This window comes from Ursus arctos, unplaced genomic scaffold (assembly GCF_023065955.2).
Source record: "Ursus arctos isolate Adak ecotype North America unplaced genomic scaffold, UrsArc2.0 scaffold_2, whole genome shotgun sequence".
Lineage (NCBI taxonomy): Eukaryota > Metazoa > Chordata > Mammalia > Carnivora > Ursidae > Ursus > Ursus arctos.
The window spans coordinates 101,256,757-101,273,849 of NW_026622874.1; the positions used below are offsets into that span (position 1 = coordinate 101,256,757).

General features: G+C 48.1%; 1 protein-coding gene across 4 annotated transcripts in view; it reads right to left on the reverse strand.

Annotated features, from left to right (window-relative positions):
* SDK1 (sidekick cell adhesion molecule 1) overlaps positions 1–17,093 on the reverse strand; it is an 876,890-nt gene that overhangs the window by 180,736 nt on the left and 679,061 nt on the right. For all 4 annotated transcript variants that reach the window (XM_048224631.2, XM_057314981.1, XM_057314983.1 and 1 more), the window contains one exon: positions 12,668–12,849. In XM_048224631.2, the coding sequence (XP_048080588.1) occupies positions 12,668–12,849 (182 nt within the window). The remainder of the gene's footprint in view (positions 1–12,667; positions 12,850–17,093) is intronic.

Sequence of the window (17,093 nt, forward strand, 5' to 3'; positions counted from 1 at the left end):
TTTTCATTTACTGCTTCTAGATTTTAAATGAGAGAGAAATTTTCCCCACTTCCAGGTTATAGGGGAATTCACTGTTTTTTTTTCTTTTTTTTCTCTAGTACTTCTTGTGTTTAATATGGATCTCCCTGACCCATTTGGAATGCATCCTTGAATACGGTGTCAGGCATGGATCCAGCTTCATCTTTTCCCATAGAGGAATCCACTTACTTCCGTATTATTTTTCAAAAAGTCTGTCTTTGGTTAGTCACACGAGACGCCGCTTTCACTGTTACTGGATTTCCAGATGGAACTGAGTCCATTTCTGGATTTCCTACTCTGTTCCGTCCACCTTCCCTTCCTGAACCGATACTGCACTCTTTTAATTACAGAGCTTGGTAATATATTTTCATTCCTAAAGGACGAGTCCGCCCTCATTGCTTATCCCATTCAGGATTTCCCTGGCCATTCTTGTTCATTTTCTTCTGGACGAACTTTTAAAATGAACTTCTCTAGCTAGGGAGAAGATTCTGATACTGCTTTTATTGAAACCATGGGACATTTCTAAATTAAGGTGGGGAGCACCACGATCACTGTGACGGTAAGCCTCCTCACCCAAGAACATGGTGAGACTCTCCGTCCGTTTGTGTCTCTTTTTATGACTTTCAGAAATGTTGGCAGTTGGCCGTTTCTTGTTACGTTCACCCCTAGATTTCTTTTCCTTCTTTTCTCTTCCGATGTTACTCTGCTGTTGTAAGCGGGGTATTCTCTCTGATTGTAACTTCTAGGCGTGTTTTGTTTGTGCTCAAAGAGTCTCCTGTTTTCCTATGTTGGATTTTGTAAGGGGCTAGTTTGACAAATCTCTTATCGTTGACAGTAGTTTCTCCGTGGGCTCTTTTAGAGTTTCCAGATACCAAATCTTACTGTCTGCAAGTAGAGATAGTTTTAGTACTTCCTCTTTGGCCCTAGTGCCTCTGATTGCTTTCTCTTCTCTATGCTTTGGAGAACAATTCCCCTGCGACATTCGAGGGTGGAGACGGTGGGCCGCCCTTTGGTCCTCGTTCGCAGGAGCACCTGCGGTGCCTTCTCATTACGTGAACACAGAAAATGGACTCGGGGGCTGAGGTACCTGTGCCGTTTATCATACTGAGTAGATATGTATGAATTCCTGTTTTATGACATCTTTTTACCATGGAGGAGTGTTGAATATTGTCAAACCGCATTCTTGGATTAAACCCCACTTGGAGACGATCTAGTACTTTTTCACAGGCTGTTGAGTTTTGTTTGATAATTTTGGGGCATTTTTGCATCAATACCCATAGAGTGAAACGCCAGTTTGTAACTTGGCTTCTTTGATATGCTCTTTGCATTCCCTGAAGTCGTCTGGGATTTTTCGTGGCCCGAGACACGCTCGATTTTCATAAATGCTCCCCGTCCCCTTGCAGAACAAGGTGCATTCTCTCTTGCCAGGGTTCACAATTGATACGGAAGTTCTACCTGGTTTATCACATCATTTCAGTATTCTGTACTGTGACTGGTTTTACTCTCCGTCTACATCTGCCTGGGGCTGAGAGACACGTCAACGTCTCCTTTCGTTAGTGTCTCTCTGTTCCCTTTGCATGTGCAGTTTCTGCTTTACACAGGTTGCCACTGTGTTCCTGGGTCCGTGAATGGATGTTGTTACTTCACGGTGAACTGCAGCTTCTGGCATTATAACGTCTGTCTTTTTTTTTTTTTTTAATATATGCGATCTATGGGTCAGAAATCAAGACTAAGTCCCCTGCTTTCCTTCATTCGTATTTGTCTGTGTACCTTTTCTACATCTCTTTACTTTTTACCTTTGTAAATCTCTTCCTTTTGGGTATCTTGCGTCTCGAGTATCATGGTAGATTTTGCTTTGCCAGCCAATCTGGGAACCTTTTTAGTTTTTATAAGCTAGTTAAGTGCATTGCATTTATTGATATAACCAATGAATTTGGCTTCAGTTCTGTATATTGCATGTCACACACACGTCACATGCACGTTATAATTACACACATGCTTACTGCTACGTCTCTGTGTGTACGCTTCACCACGTGGTCTGCTTTATTTTCTCTCTTTTTGGATATGTTTTGGAAATTAGGAAGGTTTGTATTTTTGTTCTAATACACACACACAGTAATGTGTTTACATAGCTCCTAAGTGCTCTTTTTTGATACAATCTATTGGTTCCCTACTACAGGCAATATCTCAATGAGCTTGCAAACTTGCATTCCTTCCTCCCTGGAAACACGGTGATGTGATCCCACGAACTGATGATACAGTAAAACACACCAGTTCAATATAGAAGGGTTATTCTAATGTGCTGGAAGGCTTCTTATTTAGGCTTCAGATTTTCAGTTACACACAGAGATGCCAGCTTTATCTCTGGTGAGGGCATGCTAATGCGTAAGTCCACATGCATGTGTATACGTCTATGTGAGTATGCATGTGTGTGTGCACACATATATGTGCGTGTGCGTGTGTATGTGTGCATGTATCCATATGTGTATTGGGGCCCCTCTGATCAGATCAGGTCCTTCCTTTGTGTTTACGTGGTGAATATAGGTTTGTGGGTCCTGCCTTCATGGAGCTTAGAGTCTAGTGGGGTAAGCAGACATTTGTAATTCCATGTAAGAAGTGCTACTAGGAAGGTCAACGCAGATTTCCCTCAGGAAGACTCTACGGATGAGACCGTTCCGGAGCCAAATCTTTAAGTGTAAGTAGGAATCACCAGGTGAAATGTGGTTGGAAAATTATTGCCTGAGCAGTGCCTGACACTGTAGCTGGGCACGGACACAGACTCAAGGGCATGCACTCAACTCAACACCATGGTTCTGTTCTATGACCTGATGATAACCAGAGCTCTGATACAGAATGTACCCTCTGTGCAGCTTCCTGGAGGCCACAGCCAGACCAGGCACCCTGCTGATGGTGCAGATCGGGTTGTGTGGACTAGAGTAGGACATGCAAGGGCGCTCCAAGGCTGTGGGTGACAAGGCTGTGGGGTTCACCCACAGCACCCAGACGGGTAGCCCCTCAGCTCCTGTGGGCACCGCTTCTCAGAGCTTCTCAGCCACAGTGTTTCTGCTCCCTAGGTCACCCTGCACCTCAGCTATGCCTGGTAAAAGGGTTTTTCCTTATGCTCCGCTCAAACCTCGCCTTCCATGACTTGTGCCCGGTGACCCCCCATCTGTCTCCTGGGGAAACTGTCCCTCGCACATATTAGACTATTTGAAAATCACAAAAATGTCCAGTTAGGCTTTACTCCAACTGGCCAAAGAGACATGCTGTTTCTGTTTCCCGTATGGCAGGATTTAGGGAGCATTGCCCACTCTGTCCTGCTTTCCTCCTCTGAGAAGCCTTGGTTCACCCACAGCCCCTCACAGTGAGGCACCTGGAGCTGAGCTCAGCGCCCCAGGCAGCATCCAGCCAAGACCTGATTCCACAGGATTGTGATCTGGCTTGATCTGGAAATGTGTGGTCTGCACCGGGAGATTAAGACTGTGGTCGCAGCTCTCCTCGGGTCCATGCTCACAAGCCTCTTTCCCCACTTCTCTACCAGGAACACGTACTGCTATTTACAACCCACAGAATCTGAGATGATGCCGGGTGAGCACTTTTCCTGTGCTTTTCTCTGCAGCTGAAAGAGTGTCTCTCAGGCGAGCGCTCTAACAATATTATGCAGACTCTGCAAAGCTTACGTGCGACACCCTTGAGTAAATTCTAGGCCATCGTTACCATTCGTCTGTGACTCAGTCTACGTAAATGGCAGAATCGGTTTATGGTCATTGTTAATCTAAAGGAAGCGGCACTGACAACTGGGCTATCTGGCGGTGTGGAGATGCACAACACGTCAGACAAGGTGAACGAAGTGACGCTGTAGGAATTCACGGGGCCTCCTGGGACAGGGGCCATGGGTGTCCAGGCCTCTGTGCTAGGACAATGATTGACTTCTGCACATTGTTTTTTACCTCCATTGGACAGGGGCAAACCCAGGCTGACAGTGCTGGGCAGCCCCTGATGATGCTGTGAAATCAGCTGAACTTAGCACAGGATGAAATTACAACTCTTCGCCCCACACAATTTTTATCCAGTAAAGTAGCACTGTCTTATCTGTTGCAGATAAACCCGGAAAGTCAGCGTGCTGCTGCAGAAATGGTTCATCTCCTGTGGCCCTCAAGGATGCCGGGGGGCAGCGTGGCATGGGGCCGTTCAGGACCCACCTTGCCTGGGAGACAGTCCCGTCACTGCGGACCTGTTTGCTGGGGATGGATCTGCCGTCCGGGCAGCAGCTCCTGGAGGGGCCCCCTGCTGCGCTGCGCTGGGGCGCTCGGGTCTTTATGTCTTCACCGCAACTGCACACTCTGTTTTTCATTAGCCTTAAAGTAGATGATCTCGAATATTAAGGACTGCAGCGTCTATCCAGAGCTTAGTGGGGATTCATGGGCATCTAGCTCTTCAGGCAATCCTACAGAATTAAATGTCTCTGCTTTTCAAATAGGGGAGAAGCAAGCTCATTATTTGGAAGAATTACTGGCTCCACATTGCTGCATGGATGTATATATTACAATTTGTGTGTTGGGTGTTATCGTTAATTCCAGATCGTTACAGGCTGCGGATGAGTTCTTGTGTTGTGATGGCTCTTGCGGTTTTGATACACCTGAATGTTCTCGCTGCATTAAACATTCCTAACACATTATTAGGATAACAAATCTTGGACAAATAAGCTCGAGTATCTTTTTTTAATGGCCTGAATAAAAAAAATACTTTAAAACTTTAAAAGCGTTGTGCAGCCGTTTCTGAACTTATTTTCCCCAATGTTTTTGCCAGGCATCGGGAAGAAAACATTTGCGACTGGTTTTTAGGCTAGGGAGGGACAGTGTGTGGGGGCACAGCGGGAGGGCACTGGGCTTTCCTTGGAGCTTCTGAGAAAAGAAGAAGCAGGAGGGAAGGGGGGTCGTCATGCTGAATATGGAGATGAAATTGGCACAGCGTTGGAGACTGAAGAAGAAACGAGAAGCATCTGTCTTTAATCAGACATCTATTTATGCCGTGTTTATATCTCAGGCATTGTGCTTGGATTTGGGGATACACATACAAATCAGACAGATCGGACACAGCCCCCACCCTCGAAGAGTTCCCAGGCTTGTAGGGAAGACCAGTCTGTACATGACAAAATAATACGCTGGTCACAGCATCTTAAGACTGGTGTGATTTCTCCTTGTGTCTTCCAGTGGTAGCTGAAGGGCAGGTCTTACTCTGGGAAGCCCTCCTCGATCGTGAGGTCATCTGCACAAATCTAGGTGCTGGAACCCTCCTCCAGCCCCCAGATCTTGGCTCTGTGCCCGGGACGGTCATCCCTCTCACACCCCACTCAGAACCTTGTTTGATGTTTTATCATGGGTTCCAGTGGTGTCTCCCTTGTGGACCCTGAAGCATCCTACAGGCCGGTGGGAGCCTCTTCTGAAAGGGTTGCCACATCAGCTGAACCAAGCACCCTGTGTTGCTTGAATTCAGTTTTCTTCAAACTGTAGGTCACAAATGCATTAGCAGACCAGGAAATCCATTTAGTGGTCACAGCCAGTGTTTGTGAAAGAATGGGAGAACGAAACAGAGTGAAATGGGATAGAAAATACCAAAGAACATCACACAGCGTAAGGGTGACTATTGTTCTATGAATCTTTTGTTTCAGCTGCGTGTGTGTGTGTGTGTGTGTGTGTGTGTGTGTGTGTGTGTACTGGGTTTCAATGTCAGATTTCCCATTGTACACTGCAGTCCAAAATATCCACAACTACGGCAAATCCACCTGCCGTGTGCACAGAAGTAAGATGAGATCTCGCTTCTTTTCTATCCTATATTCAAGCTGCACTGGAAATCTGGAAGTAATTTCTGTCCATGTTTGATACATGCAGAATGAAAACAGCACAGATTCCAGCATTTTCCAGCTATGTGACTTTGGGCAAGTTAGTTACCTCTTGGAGCTCCCATTTTTATCTGCGAAGTAGGAGCAGGGACGCCTCTCTCTCACGACCTCCAGGGGGATGACCAAGGTGAGGCATGGCGTGTTCGTGCATAGCAGAGGCCTGTGAAAACTCGTATAGAGTGGCTTCCTCCAAAATGCTAGTTTCCTGTCCTTTCCTTTTCTTTCCTGAAAATTCTAAAAGACTGAATTGAGCCTATTCCTGATGGAACATCCCATGTCATTTTCTACAGTTCTTACTTAATGTTGTAGGTGATTCTGGGAGAATCTGCAACATTATCCTATTCTGTAGGCACAGCCTGAGGTCTAGGAAGTCTTAAGGATTGAGAAACAAATCTTTTGTGCAATGTCATTTATGCCACATTGAGAATTTCCCAAGAGGAGATCCGAATGGAGCTTGCAAACAGAGTGTTCATTTATAATCCTTACTTTAGAAAACCTTTCAAAGCCCAAGTGAACATTTAGGAGCTTTTACTAATGTTTTAGAAATGTGGATAACCAAATGTTTTTTCCATCTCTCTTTAAATATGAAATATTTCTCTTTCATTAGAAGGTAATGTTCTGAAACCAGAATAAATCATTATAGCACAAAAATACCTGTTACAGGAAGAAAAATGATAAAGAAATAAAACCAGGAAAAAATTAAAACCTTGGTGTGCTCAAAATGATGATTTATAGTATAATTTGTCTTTCGACCCTTTATGGAAACACCAGCATCTGCGTCTTTGTGAACACGGTTAAGAAACGGATGGAAGTTTGCTCGTCTACACGGGTGTACTTTAGGATCTGGCGGTCATCTCTCACACTCATGCTCCAGCAGGATTCCCCACTCAGGCTCGCCTGAGAATTCCACGGTCACACTGCGTCTGCATGGGGCTCTCCCGGGGAGCTGAACCATTTTTAACAAAACCTGAATTTGGGAACCAAACACTGCATCAGCGCTGGATTTGGACCCTTCATCGCTTCAAATGACTACAGTGCTCTCCTCCTAAATGATAGGAAAGCTGCTGACGTCGACAGTGGCAGTAAGAAAAATGCTTGTAATTATACAGGGCGTTTAGTTATGCAGAACTTACGCACCATGGCTTTTTCCACTCGCAACCGAAAGCATACTGATTACCACAGCGTCTTGAAAGAAATTCCTGAGTCAATTTAAGTTATTTTCCATTTCATTTTGGGTAATCACGATGGAAATTTGACGAGCGGGTTCCATGTGCGCCGGATTTTAGGCCGCAGCTCCTGCGGCAGGAGGGGCCTTTCCTCTCATCCCCTTGGAAAGTTCATGTGGCTGGGAGTGTCTTAGAGTTTCACTGCTCGATCTGTAAGTTAATATGTTGCATTTTAAAATGCCTAGAGCAAAAAAGGTCATGGAGGCACGGCTAAGAAGATCTATTCAATGGGATTGGCGGACAGGATAATGTCAGAATGGTGGATGAGGGGGGCGTATGAAGGGGGGTATGGTGGTGAGAAAGTTTATATTAAAGAATCCCCACGTGTCCAAGGTGTTAGCCCACACTGATAATGCAAATAACCCAAGTAGACGAACCAGACACTTTAAATAGATCTCAATAATAAATGGGATTGAAAGGAAAAATGGGCCATGTGACAGGTGAATAGTAGGTTCAAATTACTTCAGGGATCGATAGCCCATTGTGTTGAACTCAAGGTACGGATGTCTTGCTTATCATCCTTCGGAGCTTCCGTGAAGGAAATACACTCGAGAGCCAACCTGTGTGCCCAGGAGCAGGTAAGCGCTCCCTGCCCCCAGGGCCAACGCTTGCCTGTCACTCCATGTCTGCTGTGGGCACCAGCACGGGCTACCTGTGCATGCTTGGCTCTGTCCCCCAGGCTGAGGCTGGGACGTTCCTGGGTTCTCTTTGAGAATGACTGGCCACCGTGTCACCCACCGCCTCATGGTGGCGGGAGCCGCACCAGCTCTCCCTGGCGTTCCGATGCTTTCTCAAGAGGAGCTAAATCCAAAGAGCTTATTAAAGTCAGGACAAATTACATCTCATTTCCCCTGATGGATCGGGCTTGCCGCTTGGCTGAAGGGAGGAGGAAAAATCAGGCGGGCTGGCCGGAAGCTTTATTCTTCCCGAAGCCCGGGTGCTTCCTGCTGTTCCCACTGTGTCCTGACAGACTTCAGAATTATGTGCATATACGTTCCAATAATTTTCCAAATTAGGCTGACAAATAATTAATTTTATGAGTTATTCTCTTCCCCTCTAATATACAGGCACTGAAATTATTCTCTCTCCAGCTTGCAAGGGCCAGCTCAGTCCTACAGGCTTTGTCAACATGCAGCACTAGCAGCTGCGGGGTGCCCCAAGTCCATGGGGAGGGGCCCCCAGTGTCCACAAGCATATTCAGCTGGTGCCCAAACAGACCTCAAGCTGAAGGCCCGAGGCCAAGGGCCCAAGGAGCCGTGGGGCTAGTGTCTGCTAATTCTTATGCAGGCGATTCTGAAGGATCATGAGGCGCTCTTCATGCAGCCACACATGAGACAGAGGTCATATGATTTTACGTCTAGAAACTGCATATCCTCTGCATTTGACTCCTTAGCAGGAGTCGCTGTAGAAAGCGAGGCAGAAACTGCTAGCTGCCCTCTACTATCTGTCCCCTCTTCCTTTCTTAGCAACCGGCAGAAATGTATCTGGCTGAAAGAGCACCTTTTTTTTAGGCTTTCCGGCACAGAGATATTCGATGAATTGTAAGCATAAGTCAGCAGCAGATGGAAAGTTCTTCAAGGATGAGCATACTTGCGTAGTTGGTTACAAGGCGTAACCTTGTGCTTTCCTCCTTTTAGAATGTGGGTGTGACAGCTGGCATTCCAGGAGCCAGCCTGTAGCCATGAGGCAAATATTAAAGATGGTAAAGCAAAAAGAAGGATCCTGACTCTCTGGGGACCATGGAGCTGCCTGGGGATCCTGTGCAGCCCAAGGCCTACTCTTGATGGGAGAAAATAAAAACTCCCCTCCGTTGTGTTTCAGCTGTTACTCTGGGTCTTTTCTCGCAGCTGGACTCCATTTTCAACCACTACAGACCACAGAACCCCAACTCCTCTGCTGCGGTCCCACCACGTAGATCCCAATAAAGCCACTTTTCACATCGATGGCAGGTTCCTCTGAGTCTCTCTGCTGGCGAGCCTTTGAAGCACTCTCGTCACACCGATTTGGGGACAGAGAGGATGCGACTGCGCCCAAGCAAGGCTGGCTTCGTTAGTAGTTCTTCTGTCACAAATGTTAGCCTCCCCTCCCAGGCTAGGCTGCAAGTCCCTAAGATTGACAGTGTGTCCGGTGTCTTCCCCACTCTCGGTGCCGTGGCCCATCATGTGACCCTGAGCACACAGTAGGTGCTCACATCACTTCTTGAGATTGTCCTATCAGCAGAGAGATTGAGCCCATCTCTCTCGGTACAGCTGCCACTGAAGAAACATTCAGATACAAAGGAGACGCCGGGCGTTGCCCTGGAAGGACGGACGGGGACAATAGCAGCAACCAGGTATTTGTGTAGGAGCTCAGGGCTTTCTAGGCCTTGACCTCATCTTGTCTCACATCTGCCCGCAAAGCAGTCAGGGCAGACAGTTTACAGATTGCAATTTTACAATGGGAAACTTGCGGCTCACAGAGGTTGAGGTGTTTCTTGAAGGCAGGTAAGTAGTAACTATGGAGTCAGGCCTTGATGGAATCGCAAGAAAGGGCTGCTTCTGGACAGATGTGAGTGAGCGTGTGTGTGGGAAGACAGCTCACAAACTCCTGCTCTCCATCATCGTCTCCCTAAATTATTCATGGCCCCTGCTGTTGCCATTTTTCTTCCTAATGCCTCACCTTCTAATCAGATCATTTTTTATCTGGTTTATTCCACCCCTGCTCCAGACCAGGTCTCCCGCCCCCACTCCCCAGTTCTTCTCAACCAAACGTCTAAATCCTCTCTTATGTGTATCCTCTCTTGGGTGGGGATGTTGATTCAGGGACAGAATTTACCAGTTGGTTCCCCTTTGCGAAGCTGTGGGGTAGTCGACCAGAATGCCCCTGAGGAACAGGGCTGGACCTGCACAGTGGGAATGTAAGGCGTGTGTGGGGCCAGTTGCCTCCCCTGCACATGCACCCCTTCTGACACCTGTCAAGCGCCACAGCCATGCCCAATGGACAGTATCCCAATGCTGTGGTCAACAAGGGTCTCATCCCTGATTTCTCCTGGGGCTCAGGCTTGCTCCTCAAACAAAGGAGGGCCAGGTGGGTGGTGCTTCCTGGTTAAGACTCAGAGGCTGTAGCAAGGCTGGAGAAGCTCTGTGGAGTGACCAAGGGATGGGTGTAGCAATAGGTGTACAGCAGGGTCTGGAAACAGTGGGAAAAGACCCACTGCATTCCAGAAGCACGGGGTCCTTGCCCCAGGCTGTTATAGTCATGTGAGTACACAGGAAAAGTCAAAAACACAGCTAGAGGAGAGGGGAGGACAAGACGCCCGTGTTTCCTATGCCTATACTGGTTAGGAGGGAGCAACGTCAAAGCAGAAATGCCTGCATGGAGGGAAGATGTGAATTATGACCACTCCCCTGGGTGCCCCTGAGACCTGCAGGGGCTCCGGGCTGGGGCTCCAACACCAGCCATCCAACGACCAGACAAAGGAAGATGAACCAGCTGCATAAGCTGAGACACGGATGGGGAAACTACACACAGGGCATTATTCAGGGACGTCAGCTCATCAAGAGTTTAAAAAAACCATACTGGCACAGAGAGCTAACAGAAGTCGGGTTCTCACCTAGCGGAGGAAAGCAAATCCTTGCACTGAACGGAAGCATCCTCAGACAATCTCTGCATCCGGAAGATCGTCCGACCCAGAGGTAGGAGCCCCCACACCCACCACCTCTGCCTAGCCCTACGCCCTGGCGTTTCAGACCAGCTAAGCTCCAGCTGGCCAGCGTTCAGTTCCCCTGTGAGGGCTGCAAGCAAAACCTGGCCTGTTCTAGCCGGTGCCCAGACCAGCTGTCCAGTCCGCGGAGGGGCTGGACCCCCCGGCTTTCACGCCCAGTCCCACGCACAAGGCATCGCGGTCCTGGGGCAGGCTGTTGTGAGGCTCTCGGACAGAACAGAGGTAAAGCTAGTTTAAAAATGATGAAGCACCGCCCAAACATACCGGCCTGCCCTTCTCATGGCCAGTGTCAGAGCTGCAGGGAACCCATCAATTCATGGCCAAATCATTGCCCTTCAGCCTGGAGTCGCTGTGGTCACTGGGGCTCCCTGTCAGCTCACCTGCACACCCACCAACAGGTTCGTCCTCCTCATACAGCATTTTGCTCCTGTTGCTCACGGTCTCAACCTTCAATGGCTCCCCAGTGCCAACCAAGTCAAAGCCAAACTCTAAGGCCACAAGCCCTCCTCGGCGAGGTGGAGATGTGCTTCCCCGCGCCCCCCACAGGATTCAGATGCACCAGTACTAAAATGAAGCAGCCGTAGTTAATAGTAATAGGGGACTGTTAATAGCAATATTCATTATTTTAAGTATTTCCAAATTTATTGTTACTAAGTAGACGAAGTAAAGCAAACATTAATTGTCCAGGTGCTCAGCTGTCTGCATTTTCCCATGAGTAATCAAGCCTCACGTGCGGATGAGCGGGTCCTTCCTGGCTGTCTTGCATTTTAAATATTCCTGCCAGTGAAATATTTCCCTGTGGAAGCAGAACGGACTGTACTTCATTTATAAAGGAGGCTTTATGGACTCACGGATGATGACAGACAGCCGATCGATAAGGGTGATGATAACAGTATGTAATATCAAGGAACATTAGGTCTCTGGCATGATTTGGGGAGAGAAGTGGGCAGTTAGAAACCTTATCATTTGAAAAAGGTCAAGGCCTGGTGGTAATAAAAATGCCTAAGCAAATAATCTCACACCTGTGAGTCAGCAGAGGCTAAAAGTGCTTAATGAAAGGAGTTGTCAATTTTGTGGGGCAATTGCTTCCCTGGACCAGGATCGGGGTGCTGTGGGCACATGCAGCCGCTCCAACACAGGGTCCATTTATTCCTGCCGAGTGTACCAACAGGGAAATGTGTTTCTGAACACCAGCTCTTCCTGCAGCTGAGAACCAGGTCTTCCAGAACACAGGGTGGGGATCAGCCTTAAAATGATGGGGTTGGGGTGTAGCCTACATTCTGCCTGGCCATTTTGGGGAGGGTGGGCGCAGGGAGGGGTTTTTACCGATTTAGTAAATTGTTTGGCTTGTGTAACTGAAAAAGAAAACCAAAAAAAAAAAAAAAAAAAAAAAAAAGCACCAGGCAGCAGATTCCTTTACTAAAAACAAAATTCTAAATAACCCCTCTCTTTGAAGAACTTCCACAGTATCGCCTGGGACTCCACAGCCAGCTTTACTGTGAAATGTACCATTATTCCATTTACAAACAGGCGGTTGCACAGATCTTTCCGAGAACACGTGGACTAGCTGAAGGGTGTGTGGAGAAGCTTCCTGGCCTTACCGCCTGGAAGAAAGCAGCTAGAAGGTTGTCAGTGTCCCTTCTACTGTGCTGCTACAGTGTAGCAACAGAGAGACTGAGTTACTGAGTGATGAATTTCCTTCTCATTGCCCCCGAGAGGCTTGGGCTCTTTATTTTTATTTCCAACACACTCCAGGCAAACTCGGCGCTTCCTGCTCCCCAGCAAAGACCAGGCAATGGCGCAGGAAAGCAAGCTTACCTCCTTGGAGGGTGTATTCGGTCACGGCCCTGCTGAAGACGCCCAGGCCCGCCCCGTTGTAGGCTGCCACCTGGATCTCATACTGCGTCCAGATGATCAGCTCTGTCACCAGGCAGTAGTTGACCTCTGGGCTGGTGATGTTGCGCTGCTGGTGTTCTCCCGGCAAGCCGGCCAAGCGGTACCTGCAGCAGAGCGGGGAGAAACGGCTGGAACCAGGCATCGCGTGTACCCACACTCGCTCCGCAGTTGGAGGGAAATGAAGTAAACAGACGAGAGTGAAGCCAGAGGTCAGGCCCGGACAACACGGCCTCCTAAGCCAACCATTCCAAAACGGTGTAGAGTCTCACAGCGATTGTAAGCTCTGGGCTAAACAGAATTGACATCTCCACGGTGTGACGGTTAAGGAAAAGTGATGGCTTTTTAAGTGTAACTCGTCTGGGGAGCACAGTGACTCAGTACCAAAAATTTCAGACATGATTTCTGTCAGGGTGTTGCCATAAATGACACCTTGGGAGCAACGCTCCCCTCTCGTGGCTCCGAAATGTGGGGAGAAGCGGAGGAGCAGGCATCCTGCTGCCTCTTGGTCTCCCCTTGCATCTGGGGTTCTAGGTCTGTTCACGCGGGTCCCAGCACCAGAACAAGTGGCTCTAAATGGTGTTCCCACTTCTCCAATACCAGTCCAAAGCTACGTAGGACAAGCTGCTTTGTAGGGGAGCTTTGCGGATGAAATGGGTGAAGGGGTTAACTGTATGGTGACGGGCTGTGGCCAGACTTACCGGGTGATCGCTCTGCAGTGTATACAAAGTGAATTATTATGGTGTACACCTGACAGTAACACAGTGTTATAGACCAATTTTATCTTAGAAAAGGAAATGTGTAGAATGAACAGAATAATTCAACCCCCCCAAGACATAAATGTAAAGTTGTATTTATTTTAAAAAGGGACATACGTGCCTCTGGACTTAGAAAATATAGACATTAGGAAATTGCCGTGTGTACTATGAAAGGACTTCTGTAGCATTATTTAGAAGAGCAAATGTGTTTCTTGATTTTGTCTGTAGAAGTGGATTGGTTCCCCAGGGTCCAGCAAGAGGCATGTGCTGGGAGGACCTGCCTTGGTCATCCTGCAGCTTCGAAAACACCCAAATCCTGTCCAAGAAGCAGCTCTTGCCTTGGGAAGATGCGGCCTCATTGAGTGGGAAAGGGTGAAGACGGAGGGGACCCTGAGCGAGAGGGCCCTTGATGGCAGGTTGGGGTCCGGCTCCCCACTTACACTGAGCACCACTGCGGGCTGCTCTGTTCCCTGTGCCATCCCGGGCAGATTGCCTGGGCACAAAGGGGAAGGCCGTGCCAGGCTGCTGCCATCAGAAGAAAGAACAACCCCCGAGATTCAGGCCCTTCCGTGGAAAACAGTCCTCCAAAGAGAACGACAGCTACAAATACAGTATGGAAGCACAGAGAAGGCAGTCAATGGTTCTTCGTGAAAGTCCAGGTTTTGTGAGGGCTGTCTCTCAGTTCCTCTTGCTACAGACCGTTTGCACAGGCAAGGCCTGTGTGGCGGGAAGTCCATGATCAAGAGCGGGCAGCACTGGAACAGCAAGAAGGCTCCAGGCCTCCTGCCCCCTCCTGCCTGAAAGCAGCAGCAGCTCGGGGGGCAGGAGGCGCGGGGACGGATGTGCTCCTCTGTGACGGGCAAAAGCGAAAGCGAATGCCTCACCCTGCATGTTTGCTTCCTATCCCATCCACTTCTGACACCTACTGACTTGACGGTCCTTTACTGAACTGCCTGCACCAAGCAGGTGTGGGTGCACTTCCTAGCGGGGGGTGAGGTTCGTTTGTATGACGTCATGGTCTTCAAGGCGGCGGCCCAGAGGGAGAGAGACAATCAGACATCTGGAAGAACGCAAGGCTCGGCCCCACACCCACAGTGGTGCCAGGATTGCCTGGCATATGAATGGTGCCCAGGACCACTTACAACCAATATGGCGCGTACTGGGCATGATCGCTTCAGAAGAGCTCCTTAGTGTGGACCCATCACCACACACTACACATTCCGGGGAAAGGCAAAGAAGTTAGCTCCAGAAGGCTCAAGGCCAGGAAGAAGACTGACGCACTGGGGGGCCTCAAGCAAAGTCTTACTGTCTCTGAGCCCTGGTTTTTAACTCCCGAAAATGACATCATCATAATGGCCTTTCACGGGGTTGTCACAAGAATAAAATGAAACAATGGGTGCCAAAGAGCCGTACGATGTAAAGCCCCCCGTAAATATTTCTGGTTTGGAAACACTGCTCGTCTAGGAAGTATGCTAAGCTAAGACACTAAGCCTGCATGAGCCGTATCCTCTCCTAGATCCCTGCTCATATGATCGTGCAAAACAAACCACGGGATTCATGTCTTGGAAACGGGCTACCCTCCTTTCTGTGGCAGGCAGGTTGGTCCATTCTGACCTGTGGCTCAGGGCGCTTCTGTAATATTCACAGGATGTCTGCGAAGGTCACAGTTAATAACGCAAGTGCAGGGCATCGTCCTCTGACTGGTGGGATACGTTGCCCGGGAGACTGTCTCAGACAGAACAAGACAATTTTTTCATATGGAAATAAACAGGAGAATGTTTTTAAAGGACATAACCCCTATGCTCCTCTCAAAGAAGCACCCTGCCCATTATTATAAATATTTTATTACTGAGCACACATCCTAACTACTTCTTATGGCCGGAGCCACGACGGTGATTTATTTCCATTTTGTTCTTCCGTGGATTCTGCTGTGCGTCTGACACAGACACTTGAGCCCTGGAGGATACACACTTGCAAACAGAGCTGATTTGCAGACCAGAGGATTATTCGGAAATGTTTCCAAGCAAATTCATTTTGGCATGGGTCTTCAATTTCTGAAAACTTTGATATTCACAGGGCTTGGGTAGTGCACCCTCATTTTAGGACTTTCTTGATTTAAACCCCCACAAATACAGATGCCCTCTTTCTCAGCACTCGACTCCACTGACACCATCATACAAAATCCTTTTAACGGTGGTAATCCCACAAAATAGAGAAACGTGCAGTTCCTGATGGGGTCTTGTAACATCAGAGAGATTTTATTATTAAAGTCCTCGCCTGGAGCTTGGTTCTGCGGGTTGACTTTTAAAGTCCTTACTTGGTAGCTGGAGCCCGAGGAACCTTCTCTGTGTGCTCAAGAAGAGATAGAGGCAGCCAGGATGACAAGCGTGTGTAGGGCTGGGCAGGGAGGGCAAGGAAATTATTTTCATTAGCTGATGAGCATGGGACATGGGGGACAGCTGGAGTGAGAGGTGAGCAGCAGAAACGGATAGGAAATCTGGGTGTACATGCAGTGGGAAGCTCCAGCCTATTTTCGGGAGGAAACTGGGAACTGCCCCAGGCCCACAGCTGCCCCCTACCCGAAGGGGCCAGTTCAGAGTCTCTTGTTGAAAGGGGGAGGACACTGGGGGCAGAGTGACCAAAGGGGCCCCAAGTGCTGATTCCAGTTCTCCAGCCCCCATGTACCCCAAGGGATGGCTGCATTTAAACCACTTTAGGTGGATAATGATCTAGCTTGTGTTTAGAGGATAATTCACATGCCTGAGGAAGACTTGGGAAGAGAAGTGAAGTGGTTGTGATGGGCTAATATGACATGCATATGGATAAGGGTGTGTTAAACAATGAGTGGATGATTACATCAATAGATACTGGAAGGAGCGGTCCTCCATATACAAAGAGCACAGAGCTAAAGAAGCCACACTTTTGTAACTTCTTACATTTGTCTAAGACATTACATTTGGCCCCTTTCGACCTCTGTTAACCCCATATTTGCTGATCACAAGCTCAGCATGGGCACGGGCTGGGCATTGGGAGGATAGTAGTGACAGACACCCACGGTTCTTGGCCCATAAGGCTGGGGAGGGAGACAAAGTGCATGTCCATGAATGAATATGTCTGTGGCTGTACCGTCTGTTAGAAGAGATTTCGTAAATACCCTTAAAACTGCTGTACTTTTTCCTGTTCACTACTTGTATCAACAAACCACTGCAATTATCACATTTGGTGCAATTTCAAGATTAGCAGTAGTTTTGGCAAACAGATTTCTTCTCTCCAACCCAGCTAAGTTCTTGCAGAGTCCTCTCAACATTCTTAGAAGCCTGACTGCCCCTTATAAGGCACAGAAAGCAAACTGGCCACCTTGGGCCATTTCTAGCCTGTGGAGGTGTGAATTTGGCCTATCCTGTGTTTCAAAACGTCATGACTTCATTTCCGACGTTTAAAAACTGTGAGATCGCATGTAAAAAGCTAGATCTGAAAAAATTTCATTAAACTACTAGAAAACCTGGCAATACTGAACAACACAGGAGCTAGCCTGGTAATAACTCGCCAATAATGAAATCAATTGCAATATCACTAATTATAAATTATTCTAT